Source organism: Streptopelia decaocto (genome assembly GCF_964273445.1).
Source record: "Streptopelia decaocto genome assembly, chromosome: 6".
In the NCBI taxonomy this organism is placed as follows: domain Eukaryota; kingdom Metazoa; phylum Chordata; class Aves; order Columbiformes; family Columbidae; genus Streptopelia; species Streptopelia decaocto.
The window spans coordinates 66,732,902-66,756,742 of record NC_138660.1 but is presented as its reverse complement, the minus strand read 5'-3'; the positions used below and the strand labels follow the sequence as shown (position 1 = coordinate 66,756,742).

At 38.5% G+C, this 23,841-nt stretch overlaps 1 protein-coding gene across 10 annotated transcripts in view; it reads left to right on the top strand.

Annotated features, from left to right (window-relative positions):
• The window catches only part of NEB (nebulin), a 115,902-nt gene that overhangs the window by 71,858 nt on the left and 20,203 nt on the right, over window positions 1-23,841 (top strand). For all 10 annotated transcript variants that reach the window (XM_082056708.1, XM_082056714.1, XM_082056713.1 and 7 more), the window contains 32 exons: window positions 194-307; window positions 748-945; window positions 1,625-1,729; window positions 2,470-2,574; window positions 2,822-2,929; window positions 3,239-3,346; window positions 3,880-3,987; window positions 4,633-4,737; window positions 4,830-4,934; window positions 5,130-5,228; window positions 5,407-5,517; window positions 5,688-5,792; window positions 6,497-6,601; window positions 7,019-7,123; window positions 8,249-8,353; window positions 8,653-8,757; window positions 9,263-9,367; window positions 9,840-9,944; window positions 12,150-12,254; window positions 14,052-14,156; window positions 14,284-14,391; window positions 15,549-15,653; window positions 16,306-16,410; window positions 16,518-16,622; window positions 16,910-17,014; window positions 17,132-17,242; window positions 17,735-17,845; window positions 18,295-18,396; window positions 18,523-18,621; window positions 22,457-22,567; window positions 22,716-22,820; window positions 23,581-23,685. In XM_082056708.1, coding sequence (XP_081912834.1) covers window positions 194-307; window positions 748-945; window positions 1,625-1,729; window positions 2,470-2,574; window positions 2,822-2,929; window positions 3,239-3,346; window positions 3,880-3,987; window positions 4,633-4,737; window positions 4,830-4,934; window positions 5,130-5,228; window positions 5,407-5,517; window positions 5,688-5,792; window positions 6,497-6,601; window positions 7,019-7,123; window positions 8,249-8,353; window positions 8,653-8,757; window positions 9,263-9,367; window positions 9,840-9,944; window positions 12,150-12,254; window positions 14,052-14,156; window positions 14,284-14,391; window positions 15,549-15,653; window positions 16,306-16,410; window positions 16,518-16,622; window positions 16,910-17,014; window positions 17,132-17,242; window positions 17,735-17,845; window positions 18,295-18,396; window positions 18,523-18,621; window positions 22,457-22,567; window positions 22,716-22,820; window positions 23,581-23,685 — 3,483 coding nt within the window. The remainder of the gene's footprint in view (window positions 1-193; window positions 308-747; window positions 946-1,624; window positions 1,730-2,469; window positions 2,575-2,821; window positions 2,930-3,238; window positions 3,347-3,879; window positions 3,988-4,632; window positions 4,738-4,829; window positions 4,935-5,129; window positions 5,229-5,406; window positions 5,518-5,687; window positions 5,793-6,496; window positions 6,602-7,018; window positions 7,124-8,248; window positions 8,354-8,652; window positions 8,758-9,262; window positions 9,368-9,839; window positions 9,945-12,149; window positions 12,255-14,051; window positions 14,157-14,283; window positions 14,392-15,548; window positions 15,654-16,305; window positions 16,411-16,517; window positions 16,623-16,909; window positions 17,015-17,131; window positions 17,243-17,734; window positions 17,846-18,294; window positions 18,397-18,522; window positions 18,622-22,456; window positions 22,568-22,715; window positions 22,821-23,580; window positions 23,686-23,841) is intronic.

Below are 23,841 nucleotides of genomic sequence, written 5' to 3'. Positions count from 1 at the left end.
ATTTTTACTACTGGTAGTTATGATGGACTTTCTCTGCCATTTAAAGTAAAATAGAAAACCAAGATTCTGCTTTAAAGACTTTCTGTGTTTGTTGGACACAACTAAATATTTTGCTTATTGGTGAATTTTGTTCCAAAAATAGCGTTGACTCATTGGACTCAGTTGTTTGTTGCCTTTCTTTGCATCTGCTTAGGTGAAATACCGAGAAGAATATGACAAGTTCAAAGCGCTGTACACGATACCCAGAGGTATCGAGGATGATCCCAATACAGCAAGATGCCTTAGGGTCGGAAAGCTTAACATTGATGTAAGTGTTGTTTTCTGATCTGCATTTTCCTGATAAGATCATACTCATCGCAGAAGGGGCCTTCATTCAGCTGTCCCATTTCCACATGCATTTGATGGTGTTCAGTATTTGCTAAATTCTGTAATTACCTGCAAATGTTTTTTCAAGCTTGTGACTCCACTGTTGAAACACCTGCATGGCTAAACCTTCAGTGTAGTATGTATATGTGTAAACCTCATAGTCTTCCTCCTTTTAACACGAGTACAATGAATATTGGACAAAACACCCACGTTAATGTTCTGCAAATTATGTTTAGAGCAGGCAAGATGCAAATTTTAATCATAGCCCAAGTGATTGCTCTCCAGCTAATATTCCATGAAAATATCAATGATTTTGCATCAAATTTATCAACAGTTCAGGCTATTTGTCAGCATTAATAATGTGCTGCTTTAACTCTACAGCGTCTGTACAAGGAAGTCTATGAAAAGAATAAAGCCAAAGTCCACATTATTCCAGACATGGTAGATATAGTGACTGCTAAGGATTCCCAGAAGAAAGTCAGTGAACTCGATTACCGCACACGTCTCCACGACTGGATCTGTCTGCCCGATCTACAAATCAATACCCATGTTCGAAAAGTGACTGATCAGCTCAGTGATGTAAGTTCATAAATCGTGTGTTCCTGGCTCACATTTAAAAAAGATTCTTGCATTTATCCATGTTAGATTTAGCAAAAACTTAGTTGGAGAGCTGCAAAATTGCCACTTGAATCCGTTGTGTTCTGCCCTGCTAAACAGCACCTGTGTCGTGTTTTCCTAGCGCTTGGCAGTAAGTGTGTAGCTGAGACGTGGCTTAGTGTGTGTAATGTCAGTGTTAGCAGTGTAGACAGTGGGTCATTACATTACAGTTCTACCAGTTCAGCCACCCTGATCTGTGAATTGTCCTTTATTATTTGGTTGCGTAAGGTGTGGAAATTTTAGAAGTCTGAGAAAATCCTGGTGGCGCGAAGGTTCTACCCGCTTGCCTTGCATAGGTCAGCCCAGGAGCAGGCCAGTGATTTATCAGTACATTGTTGCCCAGTAGGATATGCAAATAGGGTTTTTTAAATCATCGTTGTTTTTTTTTTATTTATGGGCCAAACAGAAACCATGAAGAAAAAATATTTAAATTCCAAAATGAATCGTTTTGATTTTCTCAAACAAACAAGCCTACAAAAAGCTTTAATGCTGGAAACCTTACTTGCCATCATTTGACAGTTGTGTTTCAGACTGATTTAGCACTGAGGGATTAGATCCTAGTGCAAGTTTTACCGATTGCTTCTGTGCTCCGATTCCTTAGGTGCTTTACAAGGATGACCTCAACTGGCTGAAAGGCATCGGCTGCTTTGTCTGGGACACTCCCGAAATCCTCCACGCCAAACACGCCTATGACCTTCGCAGTGATGTGAGCGCATACACTGGTTTTGCTTCTTATTTTTTTCACTCTGTTGTATTAAAAGGATGGAGTAGCTTGATTTTACTCTAGATATCATCTGGAAAACTGTTATATATTCTTATCTACTGATGTATTCATTAAATAACCATGTATGGTTATTTGAACTCTGCTGCTCTAGAAGTGGATATTGTTGGGTTACATCCCATTCAGAAAAGCAATAAGCGTGTTTAAATACTTGTCTTCTCAGAAAAGCACCTGAAACAATAATCCTTCATTCAGAACCCTTCAAGTAAAGCAGAAATGATATAGAATTCCTATTACAAGAAGTGATGTTGATTCTGTGATTTCTTTTTCTCCTCTCAAGATCTTACGACACGTCCTTAGTGTGGGATAAAGCCATTAAAATGGGAGAATAACCACTCTAGTTTTTGAGAATGTATGTCCCTTCATCAGTTCTGTATCAGAAATATTTTGGATATTTATCATATGGTCCACATACCTATTCTATGAATGAATATTGACATTTCCTAATATTCTTTGACAAACCTTATCAGCTGTTCTTGTCTAGTAAGGTGCCATGTTCTTTTATTCAGCCATAATTTCAATACACTTTCTGTTTACATCCTGGTTAACTAATAGAATAGTTCAGTAATAAAATAAATAGATAATATAGTAAACATAATAATATAATAAATTAAATTAACAATGACCAGCCTTACTGATTACACCTCTTGAATTTCTCTCTGCAGATTAAGTACAAATCTAAGGCAGAAAAAATGAGGAGTGAGTTCACTGTGGTCACGGACACTCCCGTCTATGTGCAGAATGTCATCAGTGCCTTAAATTTAAGTGAAGTAAGTGGTTGTATCACCTTTTTAATAATTTCATTTTAATCTTTTAATCATTGCTGGTTACCTACAACTCATTGCCTGTACTTTTCTGAAGATATGAGAACACAATCACTAAAATCATTAATTGCCTGAAGCCAAAAATCTTTCATCCATTTTTTTAGGAGAAATTCCTGTGTGTGTGCCAACAATACATCCTGGGAGAGAGCGTCACAATCGTGACTCTCCTCTAACTACCCTTTCTTTTTCTTAGGCTGTCTATCGCAGTGAATATATACACAATGTGAAAGGCAAAATGATTCCTACTGATAAAACAGTCGATTTGGAGCGGGCCTATCATGCGAACAAAATCCAGAGTGAAGTAAGTATCAAACTTTTGGATCCACAGGGTTTCCGATATTCTGAAAGCAAATTCTTTAAAAGTTAATGTCTGCCTTGAGCTTTTCAGACGAAGAAGCCAGATTTCACTGCTCTGAAATGGAAGTGGGAAAATGTCCCCATAAAGTTACAAGTATGAGTTCTATTGCAGACGTGAGGGAGATCTTATGCCAATTGCAATTAAGAGATTTCCTGTGCAGCTGATTAATACTCTCAAATATTACACCTGATGAATACTCTCAGATATTACACATGGTTGTCACAAACTCTGTCTTTCTGTCTTCTCTTGCAGAAATTGTATCGCTGGGCTGGTGTGAAGGCTCTGCCTACTGGGTACAGCCTTCCCAAAGACACCCCCAGCTTTCAGCACGCCAAACACGTCCAGTACATCGGCAGTGACGTAAGTGATGTCCTCAGTCCTCCTACAACTTGAGTTGTGAGGGAATATTTGCCAGACATCCTGTATGAGCACAGGGCTGTTTGAGACAGTTGTTTCTCAGGAGCGGGGTAGTTCCCTGTGGATGCCTGAGCCAGGAACAGGGGGTGACGGTGACATAGTGACCTCATCATCCAGGGTGAAGTCCCACTATACCTGAAGCCCCAGTGTTTATAATTTTTGCCTTAACAGAATTTAAATGTTACCAAACCCCATAATTATCTGAAGCAATTACTGTCAAAACATAAATTTCCTCAGGCAGATGCAAATACCTTATTAGATGCAAGAGAAATGTAACGTTATAAATCATGGGCCACATGATAAAGGTAAAAATAATGATGATGCATAGTGTGTTTGACTCTCATATAGCTAAATCTCACTTGTTTATCTATAAAAATTTCACTATAGTGCATAAATTGCCATCAGAATTGCAGTGTAAGTAGAATCACAATCAAATTTAGTTTCTGGATATTTTTGTTCCTTTTTCCACTTTATAGCTGAAATATAAAGAAGCCTATGAACATATGAAAGCTAAAGGCTATACTCTGGGACCTAAAGATGTTGGGTTTGAAAATGTGAGGAAAGTGAATCAAGTCATTAACGAGGTACAGTAAATATATGTATTTGCTTTAATTCCTATTTGTAGTGCCCAAAATACAAATAATGAGAGCCCATTGCCTGGAAAGGTTGTAGGATCCCTGTTCTTTGGAGCTTTTAAGAGCAGTTCAGACAAATGACCCCCAAGAATGGCAAGGGATCAGTGTTTCAGGCTTGGAATTGGACTGTGTGGCTTTTTAAGGCTCTTGGTAACTCTGACTTTCTATAATCCTGTAAAATTGGTACATTAATATAACAGCAATTGCAGCCTAATTTTATTAACTGATCTGCTGCTACTTGATTAATGTTGCATAGAAATTATTGTATCTGTATGACATTGGGTCTCAATAGTTTTAGGTTTTATATATGTGCGCTCACTTCTTTGAGCATTGGCTTTAATAGGATGAAAATTATACATATGTATTTACATGTTTGTGGGATTATAGGCTCAGATTCTTCAGTTATTAGAGATGCTGCTATCAAAAACAGTTTTGGAAAATCTTTGCCTGCTTAGGGAATAGTACATTTGCTCCATTTTTTCTGGTTTTTATGCAATACCTAGAAAAAAACAGCCCTTAAGAGCACTTACTGTCTGCCAGCCTGCTTGCCATTTGACGTATGTAACGTGTAGGATGCTGTCTCCTTTGACACAGAGGTTGTATCGGGCAACATACCACAAGAACAAGGACAAGATTCATACCACGCCAGACACACCAGAACTCCGACAAGTCCGGGCGACGCAGGAAGCTGTCAGCGATGTACGTGTCTTTCTAACATACAAACCAGAAAGAAATTTAGAATACTCAGCATGACCGAACATGTGAAATGCTATTTTTTCTTTGTCTTTCAGCTTATCTACAAGTCCGATTTCTTTAAGCTGCAGGGACACTTGATTTCCTTGCCGTACACTCCTCATGTCTTGCACTGCCGCTATGCTGGGGACCTCATAAGTGATGTAAGCAAGTGCTAGGAAGATACCTGGTGTTCAAATACAACAGGCCTAACGCTTTCCTACTGAAAGTGGAATGTGGCTTCTACCATTTGCATTCTATTTTGTAATAGATAATGTTTTGTCATTGTGTTACGTACCGATTAATGAAATTATCCCAGAAATTAACTTTTTGTTTTCCTTTTTTTAACTGCCTCATAGATTAAATACAAAGAGGATCTGACGTGGCTGAAGGGCTTGGGTTGCTTCCTATATGATACTCCCGATATGGTCCGTGCTCGTCAGCTGCGTAAGCTTTGGGTAAGATTTTTCTCCTGAGAACCTTGTATAACAAGGATTGATTTATTTACATACATCCTATGTATTTCCAGGAAGTTAAATAGATCAAAATGAGTACACTGTTAAGTTACACTGTAAAATTTTGTTTACTACCGAGGATAATAAAAGCTTCCTAAATAATACTGCTTTTCTTTTTCAGTCTAATTATATATACACTGATACCGCAAAGAAGATGTGGCCTAAATACAAGGTGGTATTGGATACTCCTGGTTATAGAGCGGTTCAGGAACTCAAAACCCATTTGAGTGAAGTAAGTTCTATATTATTTTGCATGTCTTTGTTTGCCATAATTAAGCTCAGACCCTGTCACTGTTTTTTGCTGAAATACATGAGATGTTGTAATTGCAAAGCTCTGATTGTTCAGCCGCTAAATGAACATGTGTAACAGAAGAAGTAATTCATGGTCCCATCTTTTTCCAGCTGGTTTACAGAGCTGAAGGCAACGAGCTGAAGACAAAATACACTTCTGTCCTTGATACACCCGAGTTCTTAAGAGCCAAGCAAGGACAAAAAATACAGAGCCAGGTGAAAAATTTGTACTGATAAATAACACTGTCACGGGATCCCTCTTAATGTATTTTCCAAGTACAGCAAAATCTCTCCAGGCCATTTCAAAGCAATGCAGAATTCCTAAAGAGGATGTTTAAAATCACTGTTGCTCATTTTGAAGTGGCTGTGAGTTTTCACATTGAGCGTGTCTCTGTTATGGACATGTTCAGCTTGGTTCGTCTGAAACAGCATTGAACCCTGGGACAGTTCTGTTCCAATTCTCTGAAACTCTGACTCCAGCAGAGGAATAAATATTTTTATCCATCTACCTTTATTAATTATAATTTTTTTATTCATATAGTGGTTCATTATCTGTGTTATTAGCCACAAGTTTTGTGGAGTTTTTAAATTTGCAGAGCAAAATGAAGATACTCAGCAGAGAAAAACAGGCCTTATAGATGCTTTGATCTAAAGCTTGGTCTGGATGTAGGGCAGAGGCATCATTAGTGTCACACGCACTGGACCTCTTGGTTTGTGAGCTTGTTACAGCCAGGTACAGAAATCAAGAGAAACTGATAAAGATGAACTGAGCATGGAAGAGGGAAGGGCACTTTATTTTTTCCTGGGGTAAATTGTGCAGTTATGTATACGTTGTGAATTTAGAATAATGTTTTTCAGAGAGATAAAGTAAAACTTAGTAGAAATGTATATTTTTTTTAATTGTTTTCTTCTTGCTGCAGTACTTGTATGTGGAACTTGCCACAAAAGAGAGGCCCCATCACCATGCAGGTGGTCAGACTCCAGCCTTCACACATGCCAGGCATGTCAAGGACATGGTCAGCGAGGTAAGATAGTTACGTCGTTTATTTTCTATGCTGAACTGTTTAGAAGTTTTATTTCTAATTTCCGTGATAGGTTTAAGGCTCAAATCTCTTTACCCTTCATTTACTTGTATGTCTCTCATGCTGAAGTTCAACATTTCCGTATAGCTCGCGGTAAAGTACACTTTTTTAACACGTTTTAGTATTTTATTAGATACTGTTTCTAAGTGCCTGTTTGCAGAATCTGAGGTACACTGGCTGCAAGACCATGAAAACCTAAAAAGAGCTGAACAGCTGAGCTTGTTTCCTGAAGTTTTGGCAGAAAGTCTTTGCAAAAATGATTTTATGCCCTCAGTGTAGCACCCTTAGGTGTTAACATAATACCAGATTAATGAATGCTTCTAACATTGAAGATATAACTTTTCCCTTTTGCTCTCTCAGAAAAAGTATAAGATGCAGTATGAGAAGATGAAGGACAAATACACGCCTGTCCCTGACACACCAGTGCTGATCAGAGCCAAGAGAGCGTACCTGAACGCCAGCGATGTATGTACTCTGGGAACACCTTCACTGCTGCTTTTTCCTTATGAAAAGAACCCCCAAAGGATCAGTGGGGAACAAGTGTGCAAAGCATAGAATATCTCAGCGTGGGTCATAAACTTGGTCACCCCATTTGCATGTACAGATCTGTTTGATATTGTGGAGATTCTTATATTTTTATTTGATGAGACTGTAATGATTTTTTTATTTGTTATCATTCATTTTCATTTTCCATTGCACTGAAATGTGGACTTACAACAAGGGAAAAATAGATTTAAAGTAATTTATTTGCTTACAGATGAAGTTTCCGGATAGTGCAGACTGAAGTGAAGTAATTGATGCTGGAGCCAGGATAAATACCTTTTACCAGATATTTTCATCTCAATTTGATGTTAGAAGTAAACTTGTGTATCACTAAGAATGTGTTATTTTTTTAATTTAGAAGTAGATTAGGGAGAAAAATTATCTAAGCTGCTGCACAGCTTAAAGCTTTAAGGTGAAATTCATTTTTCCTTCAAGTGTTGAGCGGTGATTTGTGATGTAGGGCAGTGGCTCAGGGTCCTCTGCTCCTTCCTGAGATCTTGGCTGTGTTTGCATGTTGTGTCCTGAACAGATGTGTGCTGGGCTGGAGCTTTGGTCTAGTGATTAGTCCTACTGTTCTCTTAATGATTTTTAAACACTGCAAAGGAGCATCCCAGTTCTTTTGCACATCTGAATTTCTCCTCTGAGAAAGTTTTTCTCTTAACACTGGAATTATCTTCCCTCTTTCTTCTAGATCAGGACATGGAAGAGGGATAAGTAGGTTTTTTCATGCCAAAAGTGTCACTTTCAGTGTTCTGGAGAGTAGTCCAGTGATACATGGATGCTTTTTCTTCAGTCAGAAAGTGAATAGGATGAAATGTTGCTGTAGATGTACCAACTCCCTTTCTCTCTAATTTTCTCCATAAGTCTCAGTCAAATTACAATTGATTGTAGGCAGTTGCAGCTTCTTAAAATTCCTCAGGGCTTACATGAGGATGTTGGACAGCAGCATATCCCTGGGCGTCATTCCTAAGAGGCAGGAATTTTAACTAAAACAATTCCTGACAGATAAATGTAATGTATTCTTTTATATGTTATTTTTCTTACCAGTTACGCTACAAAGAAACCTTTGAGAATACCAAGGGCAAGTACCACACAGTGAAAGACGCTTTGGATATTGTCTATCACCGCAAGGTCACTGATGATATTAGCAGTGTATGTATACAACATTTCAATTCCTAATTAGGTTTTGTCATTTAATAGCCTAGAATATACCATTTATGCTATCACTCCATTTAAGTGTGTCAAACAATTAAAAAAATATGATCAGCGCTATAAATACGAATTTATTTCCTTCTCTGGAAGGTGATACACTTGATTGCCTATGCTGTTACAAAGGTGGAAGCAAGTGAATCTCGTTTCCACTGTTTCAGATCAAGGAATGTCTGGAACTGCATGGTCTGGAGTGTTCTGTTCTCAAGGTGTTTTACTTCATTGTTCAACTTTCTTTGTAGGTGAAATATAAGGAAAATTACATGAGCCAGTTAGGGATCTGGAGATCGATCCCCGACCGCCCGGAGCATTTCCATCATCGCGCAGTCACGGATGCTATCAGTGATGTGAGTTCCCATAGTTCTGCATGGGAGAGGCTGAAAGTTATAAGTAGGTTTCCAAAATGAAAACCAAGTCTAGTTTCTTAAGAAAGTGCAGGCAGCTCAAATTTTTGAAGTGATTTACATTGTCACCTGGCAGACTTGTGAAACTGCAGAGCAAATCAGATGGCTAAAATTGCACCCCATATCCTTTTGAAATGAACAGAACAGTCTTCAGTTGCATTTCCTTGTAATAACCTTTAATTGTACCTTCCTGTACACATGAAATAAACCCTTACTTGTACAAGAATAAATGGGTTTTAATTCACACAGGAACTCTGACAGCTAACGATAGATTAGGTATGTGAATAATCTGAGTCCATCAGAAAAGTGTAAGCGTAATTTATTTTACAGCGGAATAATAATGGGTGTAGCTCTGTTTGCCGCACCTTGTGCTGAGGTTCTGTTTCAGCATTGATCGGCTGCCACTTGGTGCCGCTTAACACCGAATCCTTTTACTTCTTTTCTAAAGGTTAAATACAAGGAAGACTTAGAATGGCTTAGAGGCCTTGGCTGTTACGCGTGGGATACTCCAACTTTCGCTCTGGCAGAAAAGAATAAGGTGCTCTACAGTGGGGTAAGTAAAACAGCCTGAATTGTTGCTAAATGGTTTTTTGACGTTTGCTTATATTGTAAATTTTTCTCAGGAGAATCCAATTCTGACCTAGCCATTGAAAGGAATAACTCATGGCAGAACTTTATGATAGAGTATCTAAAACTTCAGTTCTTACTAGAGAAGAAAACAGAGGCAAAATTATGTTTTTCTTAGCCCCTCTGCTCCTTGCAAAGCTGTCAGCTCCATGGTAATCTAATGATTTTAAGTCTGGCTTTAAAATTATGAAGATTAAAAATTTCTATTGCATTCTTGATGTGATAGTTCCATCCTGCAAACTGCTACCTTTACAGCTATTTTTTGTTTGTAGATACGCAATAATTCTACGATGGTTTTGCTGCAAACTGTTTCTAAAATCATATGTTTTTATTGCCTTAACCTCCTTCAGGTTAACATTGAAATGGTTTTTTGTGTGTGTTTGTTTGTTTTTCTCTAGTGTAAGTACAAGGAGTCATTTGAGAAGACTAAGTCTAAATTTAAGTATGTAGCTGACTCTCCAAGTAACGAACACTTTAGATATGCAACTCAGTTGGTGGATATGGTAAGTGTAAGATTTCTGTAGAGTTCATACTGAAGTAGTGAGCATAGGTACGTTAATACTGAGTTGAAGGTTGATCTTTCTTATGAAATTGTAAATAAATCAAAATATGTTCAGTCTTAAGGGTGTCTTAGGTCAGACTAAAATCACGAAAGACAAGATTGTTCTTACTGTCTCTCAGAGTATTGGGACAGGACAGGTTTACAGTACCTAAAAAGTGAAATCCTGACATATTCCAGTACTTCATCATTGCAAAGAAATAATTTCTTTGCTGACTGGTAAATACATGCTGACAATTGTTGATTGTCATGTGAAAAAAACAGAGGACATCACATTTGCTTTCCTGAAACATTGAAAAAACCTCGATGGGTGTTAGGAAGACAGTATCATGTCCGAGGTTATCCCAGCTTGGTTTCATTTCTGATATTTTGCCTTGAATTCTCCTACTCTGCTACTTACTTTTTCTTACTTTCCTCCCGTAGTGCACAGCATAGTAGCACAGGGCGTTAATGAATATCCCTGGATTTAAGATTAAAATCATCCGTGGAGTTTCTAGGCGTAGTGCTGAACAGCCACAGGACACTCCTATTGAAAAGCCCAGCCTTGTAGGTGAATTCTTAGAGTTGGCAGACACCAGACTGATGCTTTTCATTAAAGCAGCGTGTAGTTAGACTCTCACATCTTGGTATTTTATTCTTTTTCACCAGACTTTGTGTTAAATTGTTTACCTGTCAGTAAATGTATGAGGGTATTTTCTGTACTAGCTAAGAGAAACTGTTTCACAACAGGTACCATTCCAGTACCATTGACTGTTATTTCTAATTCCATTTGATAGGCAGTGAACCAGAATTTGTTATGGAAGGTTATTAGTATTCAGTCTTCTTGTTGTTTGGTAGAGCAAATAAGGATAAATTTATTATGATAAATAGAAATTAGTAAAATTTTAGCAACGAGGCCTCCATACATTGGAATGAACTTGCCTAAATCTCTTCTGTTATGTAAGTGATGTCTTTTATGATGAGGGATTACAGTTTTTACTTATAAAATGTCTGCTGATAATGTAACACTGTATTTTACCCTTGCATCTCATTGTGTTCTCTTTGTACTCAAATCAAGAATCTAATTCCATACAAAGTTGCTTCTGCAGTTATTTTTCCTCAAGAAAGTAAGTCATGAAATGGCTTATTGATAGAATACAGGCACCCTTGAACTGTAGATTAGGCCTTCCAGTGGAAATTTAGAAATGCATATACTGTTTGAAAATAATTTATCTCTGTGGTTGTTGGTTTTGTTTTTGGTTTTTATAATATATTTTTTTTCTTTTGGATATGAACTTTAGTCCCAGCCTTTAAACAGTCTGTGTAAAGAGGTTTCAATGGTTTGAACTATGATCTCTCTGTCTTCACTCTCTCTTAATCTGTTACACTGTATGATGCTATTCTGAGCAGAAATTATATAAAGCTGCCTATGAGAAGCTCAAAGATAGGTACAGCCTAATTGTGGATGATCCTAAGACCCTCCTGGCCAAGTGGGGGACTACACTGAGCAGTCAGGTACCGTAGCGGCACCGGGCGGCGCTGCCCAACGTGCCTGGTTCACTCACGGCTGCTCCATCTGCGTGAAACGTCTGTAGCTCCTGGTGTCAGAGGTTTCACCTGTCATGTCATGATGTTTTAGTTCAGTTGATCAGATGGTCTTTGTTTTGCCACCCAAAAAGAATTATGACTTTTTGAGTGAGCTGATCTCTACTGTATGTACTTTCATGTATTGTGCATCAATTCACATCAGAAATCTAATGCATCTTGTAGTCATTGGAGAGGTTTTAAAAAATGCATGGTGTATCATGCATTTATTTTATATTACCTCTCTTTCAATGACTTTTACAAACATTATCTTCTTCCTCCTTTCTAGATAAAACAACAGTGACATATCTGGCTTTTGAGTGCCCTCACTGTAATCTATAATTTACTCTTATCTCCAAAAAAATTATTTTCCCAGTTTCCTTAATGCGATAGTATGCAAATCTTTTAATACATCCTCTTGACGTTCTTAATTATGGAGATGTAAGTTGTATGCACATCTCAATGAATACATATAGTACCTTGCCTAAATCTCTCCACTCTCTAAAGAGTCTGGGATCTAGAGCTGTGGTGTTGTTTATGGTGTTCACAAGTCTCTTTTGTGCTTCGTTGCCATTTGCATGAACAGAAACAATATAAATCCTTTGCCAAGATGCTCCTGCAACAGGGATGTAATGAGATTCGGAGGCCAGATATGCTGACAGCGCTCTACAACACATACATGTGGAGCCAGGTAATATGAAGAACTGCTGCTGTAGGAGACATTATATATGCAACTATATATATACATTCAAATTAGCTGCTTGGACTTCTAATACTTAATGCCATTGTGCTTAATGCTGGCTATGATAAAATATTTTTGCAGATTATCTGAAACAATATTTACTGTAACTTGGGCTTCACTCAGCTCAGGCTGATCTTGCCTCCATTTTCTCCTTTCATTATACATAATGGTTATTTATACTTCTATGTAATATCTCACATACATAAAGAGCAATTTTCCATACATTTAAGATATTGTATGGTAGCCATTCCTGATTTTCCCAACCAAATTCTCATTCTGCCACCATTTCTTGGAGTGACCCTCCTCCTAATGCAAGTCCCTTAATGCAGCGTGAACATGATGAAGTAATATGGCAAGTAGATGACAAGGTTTATCTACCGCTTCACCTGAGAATGGTGTCAGATTGTGCCTAGATACCAAACACGGTCCCATCTCACTTCTAGGCGCTCTTAGAAATCATATAGCTCCCTGGGTCTGTAGTAAATCCTGTTTTCATCGGTTTATTTCTCTACCTACAGCTTTTAAGCCAGGCTAGCAAAGCGATCCTCATGCAGTCACATAACACAGTTTATTTAAAAAAATACTCTCTCCTTTTGCCAGTCCTTAATAAAGTTCTTCAGTAATAAGGTACTGAGGTCTTTACTAGACATTTTTGTTCAATTTTTTCATGGATTTCTATTATCTCATTAAAAACTCCTTTCAGGTAGGTTTGAGTATGTTTGAAGAAAAAAAATAGCAGTCTGCCTGACCTGCATGTTCATCTGAGTTGACTTCATGTTATCATTTGTTGTTTTTATGTAATTTTTTATATTTTGTCCATCATAGTCCTGTTTCAAAAGCATGGTTTTATTTTCTGATGCAAGATAGCGCATGGAAGTTATTTTTTTAAATGTGTTCTAACCTCTTCCACCTGCCCTCAGGCTGTCTACAGTCGCAGAATCATACAATAGAATTGCAGAATGATTTGTGGTGAAGGGCCCTTCCCAGCCCTCCCAGTGCCCCCCCTGCCATGAGCAGGGACATCTTCACCAGCTCAGGTTGCTCAGAGCCCCGTCCAGCCTGGCCTGGGATGTCTCCAGGGATGGTTCAGCCACCACCTCTCTGGGCAGCCCGGGCCAGGCTCTCACCACCCTCAGGGGAAGAATTTCTTCCTCATATCTGATGTGTGTGGCCCCGGCGCTGAGCACAGGACTCCCGGTGGGGTCTCAGCAGGGCTGAGCAGAGGGGCAGAATCACCTCCCTGGACCTGCTGCTCACGCTGCTGGTGACGCTGGACCCGCTGTTCTCACTGAATTCTCTGGAAACAGGTTTAGAGTCCCAAGATACAAAGTCTGCTATCAAAGCCTTTAAAGCAGCCTGACATTATGATATATTCACTGGATGTTTTTATCTTCCATTGTGTACCATGTTTTACATTTTCTGATTAATATTTAAAAATTAGATGCTGTCCAGTTATGAATTTTAAAAAACTGATCTGCCGAGACTGCTTTTTTAGCTCAATCTTGGAGATTTAGGATAGAAGCGAGGCTTTTGCACTCAATAAAATACATGTAAAATTAATCACACAAATAGATAGACAGCCTCCGGGGCTAATAAAGTCTGCAAAGTTTAGCACATTGTGCATGTTCAGCTTTCCTTGGCTTGGGTGGAAGGATTTTGCGGTTTCAGGTGTGCGTATGAACATGCTTCCTGACGCTGTGCTGTGGTGGTTTGTGTGCTTAACGCTCACTCTTCCCCAACCACCAGGTTCAGTACAAAAAGGACTATGAAAAGAAGAAAGACAAGTATACTACGGTTGTGGATACTCCAGAATACTTAAGGACCACCAAAGTCAACAAACAGATCAGTGATGTAAGTGCGATAATGAAGAATACGGCATTTTCAGTACTCTGTTATACGTTTCTCGTCCTGATTTTTTTTTTTTCAATTAACACTAATAATATCAAGAAATAATATAATATCTTATTTATTTCTTCAGATTATTTACAAGTTGGAGTATAACAAAGCGAAGCCTAAAGGGTACACTACAATCCACGACACACCGATGTTACTGCACGTGCGCAAGGTCAAGGACAGAATAAGTGACGTAAGTAATTCTGTGATACGCAATATTTTTAACTCATCTGTAACACTGTCATTAAAAACAGCTTCTTGTCAGAGTGTATTGGTTTTCTTTGCATGTAAGACTCCATAGGTATTTAATACTTTTTCCAAAAAACACAAAGGAGTATGAAAGAATTCAGGCAGTTTATTTGCGCAATGTTCTGTAGCTCCTGGAGCACTTTTGCTGGGGCAGAGCAGCCCTCACTAGTAATAAAAGCTGAGAGCTGCAACTGATATTTAATGAAAGCATGGGTTTGGGAGCTTGTTTCTGGTTTTATTTTTCCTCTATTGACTGGTGGCTTTTATGGAGCCTTATGTGAAGTACTTCATACATTATTGTGCTTATTCATTCCGCATATGGATATTGTGAATATGTAAGGTAAATATTCTGATCTAAAATAAATGTGTTTTGATTATGGAGCACTGGAAGGTTAAAAGTAAGACAGGGAGAGGAAGATGAAGTGGATAGAATAATATCGCAGGATTCAGGAGTCCTGGTCCTAATTCCTCCTGCTTTCTCTCTGACCTTTGTGGTGTTGTTCCCCAGATACCCAACAATAAAATGAGGATACTGGCACTTCTGTAACTCAGCATAATACTACGAGAATAAATAGCATGAAAGTCATTCAGATGCTATATGGATTATCTGTACAATGAATAAATCGGAGGCGGGGGAATAACTATATTATCCAGATACTAACATGATCATTAAGAGGCAAAGATGTTCCAAAGTGATCTGTGAATTGAAGCACATTCTTTTGGTTCCAAACTGAATGCTGAAATTGAGGTTCTGTATAGAAAGCACTGAATGTGCTGATCAGAAGAGGAGGTTTTTTAAAGCATTTCTATTAGGTGCAAAAAACTAGAAAGAGGCAGAATTACTGTTCGTGTGTACATTTTGTCAAACCTTAATCTGGGCTTTGTGGTGAGTTATACCTGATGCATTTTCTGCTGCTGAGAAGGGCCCTTCTTTCAGGCAGATGGTTGATTGTGTTGTAGTGATACAATTTCTTTTTCTTCCATTAAGATTTTTATCTTGACAGGAGCAATTTTTAATATTATGTTTTTCATATTTTGATGCTTTTGTTGTTGGAAATGATATTGTCTGTGTCAACATTTTTTATGTTTGTCTTTCTTTAGCTGAAATACAAAGAAGTGTATGAGAGGAATAAGTCTCACTGCAATGTTGTAGCGGATTCAGTTCACATTAAGACTCCAAGGCATGCTTACAAGCTGAACAGCAATGTGAGTTCGGTTTTACTAATACTTTAATTTTATTATGGATAGTGTTTGGGACTGGCAATGATGAACCCAAAAAATTATTTTCAGTTCCATTGATATTTTTTGAGCTTGGACATAACTTCTAATTCTTATGCTGCTTGAATAAAATATATGTTAATTTATTTCATATTGATCTTGCAAAGTGCTTACTGTTGCAAGTTGTCCTTGAGGTCACTTGAGGTTCCTTGTATGTCACACACCTTCTGTTCTAGTCCCTCTCTGTTTTCCTGGCAGAGACATAATGTCCCAGAAATTCCCTGTGCTGATGTTCTTGTAGACAAAGCACTTCATGGGGAGCTCTCCTGTGCTTTCTGTTATTGGTGGCCCAACATCCACTTCAATAGGCAAGAAATTGAAAGTAATATTATACTTTCTTCTAAGTCGTGACATCTTCTCAGTCCTTCATGGTTCTCTCTCCACCCAGCAGTGGCAAAACTCGAGTAAATGGGTTGTACATGATTCAGAGGAAAGCTCTGGTCTGATGTAAATGCACTTTCTTACCCTTTCTCTCTTTAATTGGTCCAGACAGAACGAGAATGTGCATGTGTATGAATGTCGTGTGTAAAGCACACCACTTCCAAATAACTTCTTTTTCTTGGTGTTTCACTACAAACAGCTGGATTACAAGAAGAAGTATGAAGCCACCAAGGCTCGCTGGAACTGGATTGCTGATAGGCCTGACTTTGTTCAAGCAGCCAAGTCATCCCTGCAACAGAGCGATGTAAGGAAATCAGAACAAACGGAATGCTCCTTTCCCCACATCCTCACATTCAGAATAAAAAAAAGAGTAGAAGATTTGAGACTCTCTTTTATTCTTTCTTCCTGCAGTATGAATACAAACTAGACCGGGAGTTCCTGAAGGGATGCAAACTCTCTGTCACAGATGATAAAAACACAGTGTTGGCTTTAAATAATGCCATCCTGGCGAGCGATGTAAGTGCTTGAACACTCCGTTTTTTCTAGAACTGTAATTACTATATAAACTACATTTTTTGAAGTAGGATTGGATTAAGAATGAAGCTTTGAAAAGTTGTTCCCAGTCTCACTTCATTATTGATTTGGCTTGTTTATTGCATTAACAAATCGGAAAAATCTGAATAAATTTGACCTTTTAATTGTCACTTTTGCACTAACAAGTAGTCACAACTGTATTAATTTATTTTGAAACTGCCATGAGACAAGGCACATATTGCTTAAAATGATCTCTTTTTTCCTGCCAGGTAAAATACAAAGAGAAGCACAACAAAGCCCGAGGAACGTACCATGTTGTTCCAGATACACCTCAGATCCTCCTGGCCAAGACTGTCAGCTCCCTTGTATCTGAGGTAGGACAGCTGGCAGTTCTTTGTTCATTTTAAGTACGTCCCTTTAATACGGGGCTGTGAGGGGAGGAGCGGACCTTGCATTGCTGGTTTTTACCTGTTTTTATTCTGTGCTTTCAGAACAAATACAAAGAACAGAGCAAGAAGCAGCTTCCGCGTGGGTCTTACACAACCCTGCCCGAGACACGGGACACCGCTCACGTGAAAGAGGTGACCAAGCATGTCAGCGAGGTAAGGAAGCAGTGTGATAACAATTTATGGTGAGATTATTACCTGCTGTCTTTAACTGATTAGACTTAGGCATGTTTTAGTATACATGCCACACATTTAGAGTCTCATCGTAAATGCGCAAGGAGTCCAAAAACATTAATTCCTACCAGAACGAGACTTTAACGAAGAGCTAAATGCATTTTGTTGGAAAACTGTTGAAATACTCTGGAGAAAAGCAGCAGGATGGAGTGCTAATGGGTGCTCTTAGTACAGACTTGACTTTTCATAGCACAGTTTAAACACAAATCATTATCTCCAAATAGCAAGATCTTGTAATCTAAAGTGTAAGTGATGACAAACAAGCTGGGGACTGTACATCTTGAGTCTGAGGAGAGTGCATTTTATCAGTCTTAACAGTCTTAACAGTTCCAGTGAGCTTCTTTCCAAGTTCCAGGAGAATTTACCTCTACGTGAAATTAAAAAGTCACACATGACCCTTTTTGCTCTTAACAGACAAACTATAAAAAGAAGTTTGTGAAGGAGAAAGGCAAATCTAATTATTCCGTCATGCTGGAGCCTCCTGAAGTGAAACATGCCATGGAAGTTGCTAAAAAGCAGAGTACAGTAAGTTTGTCTTGTCTTTTCATAAATTAATTAGCTTGTGTAAGCAAATTCGGCCAAAGTCAGCTGGCCCAAACCAACAGTTCATATACTTTTGGATTTCTTCCCAGCCTCGATGTTCAGGTGTGATTCTGAAAAGTAGACGTGCAAAATTGCACTGAATATAAAAAATCATATATCTACTTTATAACATGGTAGGATTTAAAGTATTCTAGTGCAAATCACATCTAATATTTGTTTCCGTTCCTTCAAATACAGACAGATTTGCACATGTTTATTTCTTCATTTGTAGATAACTTGCAAAAACAGATTCCCAAATGTATTCCTTGTGAAAATATTTGTTAAGAAAATCCCATGCACATTCCCAGCACCATTGCTGTGTCCTTACCGGGTATATTCCTCATTAACAAACATCAGCGATTTTCTTTCCTCTGTCTATCGTCGTGGTTTAGGTTGAATACAAGAAAGACGCCAAGTCAAAGCTGCACTACACACCTATAGCAGATCGACCAGATATTAAGAAAGCAACTCAGGCTGCTAAGTTAATTAGTGATGTAAGTGTTTTTTAAATCTTCTCTATCATTATTTAGCAGGTAATCTTACTATTAAAAGCAGTGTCAGGACAATAATTAGAATGGAATGTCATCACTACTAAACTGTACTTATTTTTCCTTTGCTAGATTGAATATAAGAAACGCGGAGAAGCTGGCATTGGCGTAACCATGCTGGGGCGGCCCGACATTGAACTGGCCAAGGAGGTGTCCAAGCTCACGAGCCAGGTAACAAGAAAAAGTTTGTGAAACTTTGAAGAAGTGCAAGAAATGAGACATGATATTAACTTATATTGTAACTGAAATGATTTCTAGATTAGGGGATAAGGGAATAGTTTAAAAGGAGCATGTTAAAGTAAAAATTAAATCCTGATACAACGTATTTCTTTGTTAAATGAATTTTTCTACTGACTTACTAATGGAGGCATAGGATTTCCTTAAAATAATGCCATGAAAAGATCTTTTAATTCCTAAGGCTGAAGTGTTAGCCATGTTCTCTTTTTTTAGCTTTTCTAGGTATGGGTTTAAAAGAAAGTGGAGTTTTACCTGACTCTGATTATCCATCCCTTACGAGATGGACATTCAGTTTCTTTCAGCCACTTTCTTTCTACTTTGTGCCTGTAAAAGAACCTTCTATTTTGAAGTTAATATGCTTTATTGATAGAAGTTTGCTTAGTTTTATACAATGACCGTGTTCTCCAGTTAGCCTGAAGCACACGCTTGCTATTTTCTGTGACAGTTCTGTTCTGCCAGGAGCTCAGTTCAGCTTGGTTCTTTCTCCCCCCTTCATGCTTTAATCCTGTCACTGTTTGCGTTTCTGATCTCGCTTTCTTGCTGCGCCTTATAGGCAGAATACCTCAAACGCCATATGAGAGGGCACGGAGCCGCGTCTTATGATACCCCATGGATGAGAACCTTTAAGAAAGCTAATATGCTAAGTAGTCATGTAAGATTATTTGAAGTGACACATCTGGGAATGCCATTTTTATGCATCTGTCTCTTGCTTGCATATTATCTTGCAATCCCGAGCTGTTAAAGCGTTTATGATGCACCAGCTGCGCTGGATCTTTTTGTGTCCGAGGTGTTGAATGTAGCAAAATTGTGAGACTGCTCAGTTAATGTCACCTTCTTTTTTTCCTCTGGAAAGACAGCGCATGGGAATTCTGTGGGTGCGGAATTTGGTTCAGAAACACCACATGGAGCTTGAAACATTATTACACCCTTCATAATGGTTTTCGAGCTTCCAGTGTTTTTAATGGAAGTTTCTGGTGCACTCATGCGATGTGAAAACTCACCTTTGTCACCCCAAAAGCCTAAACCCAGACATATAGGCTTGAGCTGGTTTTCCTGAAACTGTGCAAGAAAAGTAAATAGGTGTGTATGACAAACCCAAACAATGGTGCTGGTAATTTTCAGCGCAGTAATGCCATATAGAACTTCATTTTAACTTTATTTCAAACTTCAAACCTCCATTTAAACTCTGCTGTTAACATTGTGCTGTGCATCATGGAAACATGTGAGCGAATCCGCCCCAGAGCCTCTGAGGAGTGAACACTGTAGTGACCTGAGGCCACATATTTCTTATATTTCTTAGAATGATAGAATCATAAAATCATTTTGGTTGGAAATGACCTTTAAGATTATAAAGTCCAACTGTTAACACTGTCAAGTCCACTGCTAAACCATCTTGCCACCTCATCTTGCCACCTCAAAACCTTTGGAAAACAGGAGCACCCTGGCTGCCCAGCGGTTTGTGAAGTGGCGGCAGACAGGTCTGTGCCACTGCAGCTTTGCACATGTATTTCCAAATGAAAAAAAGGAGGATGGTGCTTTTTCCGTGTGTAGCCGTGACTGCCGCACGTACCTGTCGCATGTTTGAACGTCAGCCACTGTGTTTGGCAGGAGAAACAAGAATCTTTGCAGTAGAACTAAGGATTCTTAAACTGAACAATTGAGCTACAAGAAAAAGAAGGAATTGTGTTTATTGCCATCAGTGACGAGATCTTCCTTTCCATGTTTTTGCTCCGGTGCTGGCCAGTTCTCCTCCTAGTCTTATAAACGTGCTTTGATGAGATTCTTTTGGTCCCGAGAGAAAATGAACTCTTGCAGAGACAGTAATGGAGCAAAGAATAATTGACGAAGTCTTTAACTTTTTTTGGTTCTCTTAGACATTTCTACTTATAAACTTCTTCTTGCTGAAGCGTTGTGCCCTGTTTGTTTGTCCACTTGCCTGTCTGTCACGCTTGCTTTGATTTTGCGTAGATCTTCCAGTAACGTTTCTTCTGAGCTTAAAAGTGAACTCCTTGGCATGACGGTCTGATCCTGTTCGTCTGTTGCACAGTTTGCAAATCTTAACGTATTCTAGTGTACTTCTGCTTTAATTTTCGTGATGTCAGAAGCAGCACTGATTCCTTTCTGTCAAAAATGTGAATATTCTTTGTTTTCTTGGAGCAGCCATGTGACTTGTGGATGTGCCTGTTTCACTGTGCGTTTTATCTGAATGTATTTTGCAAAGCAAAAGAGCAACAGTGGTATCCAGCATGAACTGTATGGGGCTGTATGGGCAAGAACATTGTGATGAATTCAAATGTGAAATGTGATTGTGGAATGTGCTTCAATTCTGCATTCAATTATCTTTATTTTTCACTAATATGGAATTATCTGTTTGCATTTCTATGATCGTCGTAAAAACCTCTAGCGTGAGTCAGCTGTTCCTCAACTTCATTGTCAGTTCTTCAGTATTTATTTCTTTCATTTCAATATTCATATATATATATATATATTGCTTGGGAGATCAGGGTTATTTTTCTGAAGAGCCGTTGATCCTTTTTCCTCATCAGCCATAGTCTTATATTTTCTGCATATTTTTAGCAGTATGATCTTGATCCTGAACAAGATCAAATTCTTTCAGAGAACCATGGATGGTTGTTCGGTTCTTTCGAGCATGGATGGCAGCTGGCAGCTTATTTAGCGTAAGAAAAGTAGGAAATGTGGATTGGCAAAGAGAAAGAAATGTTGCCTGGCTTCTTTCCAGCCTGGGCAGAAGAAGACACAACAAATCCCCAGAATGTTTCTACTGGTGTACTCTAATGGTGATGAGCACACAGACTAACTATGGGATCCTTTTAGATAAGCCAGAACTTAATCTTTAATATATTGAGTTTTTCTTGCACTCTTCAGTAACTCTTCTGAAACAACTTTATGCATCTCTGATAGCAAAAAAAGTAATAAAACCAAAATATTGTTAATGGAAGCATCCCTTTTGTAATTTCACAAGAACTAGTGAGGAATCAGCCTTCAGCTGTAGCAGTGGGATGGGACAGGTACGATGGATGAAGGACTTGCCCTCGTTTAAGTCATTAGCAAAACTCTCATTCCTGTCAACATTTCTGAGCCTTCAGGCTGGCTCTGCTGCAATATTATGGTTTACCTCGCTGGGGTTTACTGTGCTGATGCTGATGTGCTTTGGAAGTGTTACTAAGCCTCTTGCGGAATCTAATTCCTAGTAATTAATTGTATCACTATCTGTTTGCGATCATTAACAAGCTGCTTCACCTCCGAGTTGTACGAGACACAATATGTGTGTATAGATATCGCCATCTTCAGTGCTTGGGTGTATTGAGGTAGTTTTTAAAGCTCGTATTTCTTCAAGAAGAACATCACAAGTTCTTTCAAATGCTCTTGATTCTTGTGTCAGTTTCTGTCTCTTTGTGGATTAGGGTATATTTTATCTATCAAATGAAAAATTCTTCATCGGTGTGAGTCAGAATTTAGCCATTGTTTGTCAACATACTTCTCTTAGCTCTGTCTGTTGTTTTTTACAATAAGGAGGTGTAACCTGTGTGGTGAATGAAAAAATCGCAAGTGGTATTTTGTAAATACAGATGTAGATTTTCTTTCCATGTCGTCATCTTTAAAATAACCTTTATACCAGTGGATGCCTTCAAGTTACTGCATTTTCATTCTTCTGCTCACCATCAGCATCGATGGGCTCTTTGCCTTCTGCAGCCAAACAGGTGAGTACTCAAGAACAGTTGTAATACATGGTTGTTTTTTAATTTAGGTGAAATACAAGGAGAATTTTTCCAAAGAGAAGGGTAAAAAGCCGAAGTATGATTTAAAGGAGGCTAAAATCTACAAGACCATGAAAGATGCTCACAACATGGCCAGTGAGGTATGTTTGCTTCTGGTTGTCCTCTGGGGAAATCAAAAATGTCACATTTCTTTAACAAAGACCTCCTTTATGTCATTAATGCATTCAAGATCACAAGGGTTTTTAGCAGTCACCTTTTCTGATGTGGTTTGTCCTTTCTTCCCTGCAGGTGAAATACAAGGCAGATTTAAAGAAACTCCATAAGCCGGTGACAGACATGAAGGAGTCGCTGATCATGAACCACGTGCTGAGCACCAGCCAGCTCGCCAGTGCCGTAAGCTCCTTCACTCAGCCCCCTCCCCGTCAGTTTTCCATGACTACTGATCCGTTCTGACCTGATCCCTCTAACCAGTTCTGTAACCATCGCTCCCTCTGCCGTTGTTCACGGGCCAGCACCTGGTAGTGATCTCTTCCTCTGCTTCCTAAAGATTTCTTCCTCATTAACTAGTGACTTTGCCACATTTGTCCTCTGGGAAGTGAAATCTTTATTAGCTGTAGAACTGCTAATATTTTAAATCCTCTAAAAAAATTTTAGTGGATTTATTCTTTATGAAGTTTTTACTGATTGCATCACACTAACAAATACTATGTTCTTCTTTTTTTACCTTTTTCTTTACTGCTTACCATATTTAAAATTTTTATTTTTGTCTTTTTTAATTTCATATTTATGTTTAACATCTCCCTGTTGTAGATGTACAGAATTCTGCTTAACAAAATACCTGACGATTTTACTGAGAAAAGCCTTTTCATTTATCCACTGTCTTTTCTTTTTTCTTCTTCTCTTTCTTTTTTCAATCATGATTTTGAAAAAAGTCTTTGTTGCAATCAAAATGGTCAAAGACAAGATAACTGTTCAGCACGTCTTTAGGAGTGATATCTGCTACTGAGACTTGAACTTCTTGGTTTTGTTTTGCTTTTTGTATTTCTAATTTCTCTTTGATTCCATTGAAGTGTTGCTTTGATTGGACCTAAGAAGTAAATTTGCTGAGGGATTTTTTTTTTAATTGAGATGATTTTTGACACCTTCCCTTCAGTACCAGTACAAGAAGCAATATGAGAAGAGTAAGGGTCACTACCATGTGGTGCCAGATAATCTTGAACAGGTTCATCTAAGGGAGGCATCAGAACTACAGAGCCACGTAAGTTGGTCACGCGTTTCTCGTTAACCCCACTCACTGAGTACCAGCCTCAGCGGTTCTGCAGTCGGTTGTATCTGGATCTTTTTACACAGTATAATGCATTTACCAGGATGATTTCTTCTGCAGAAAAAGGACCTGGTAATCACAGAAACTGGG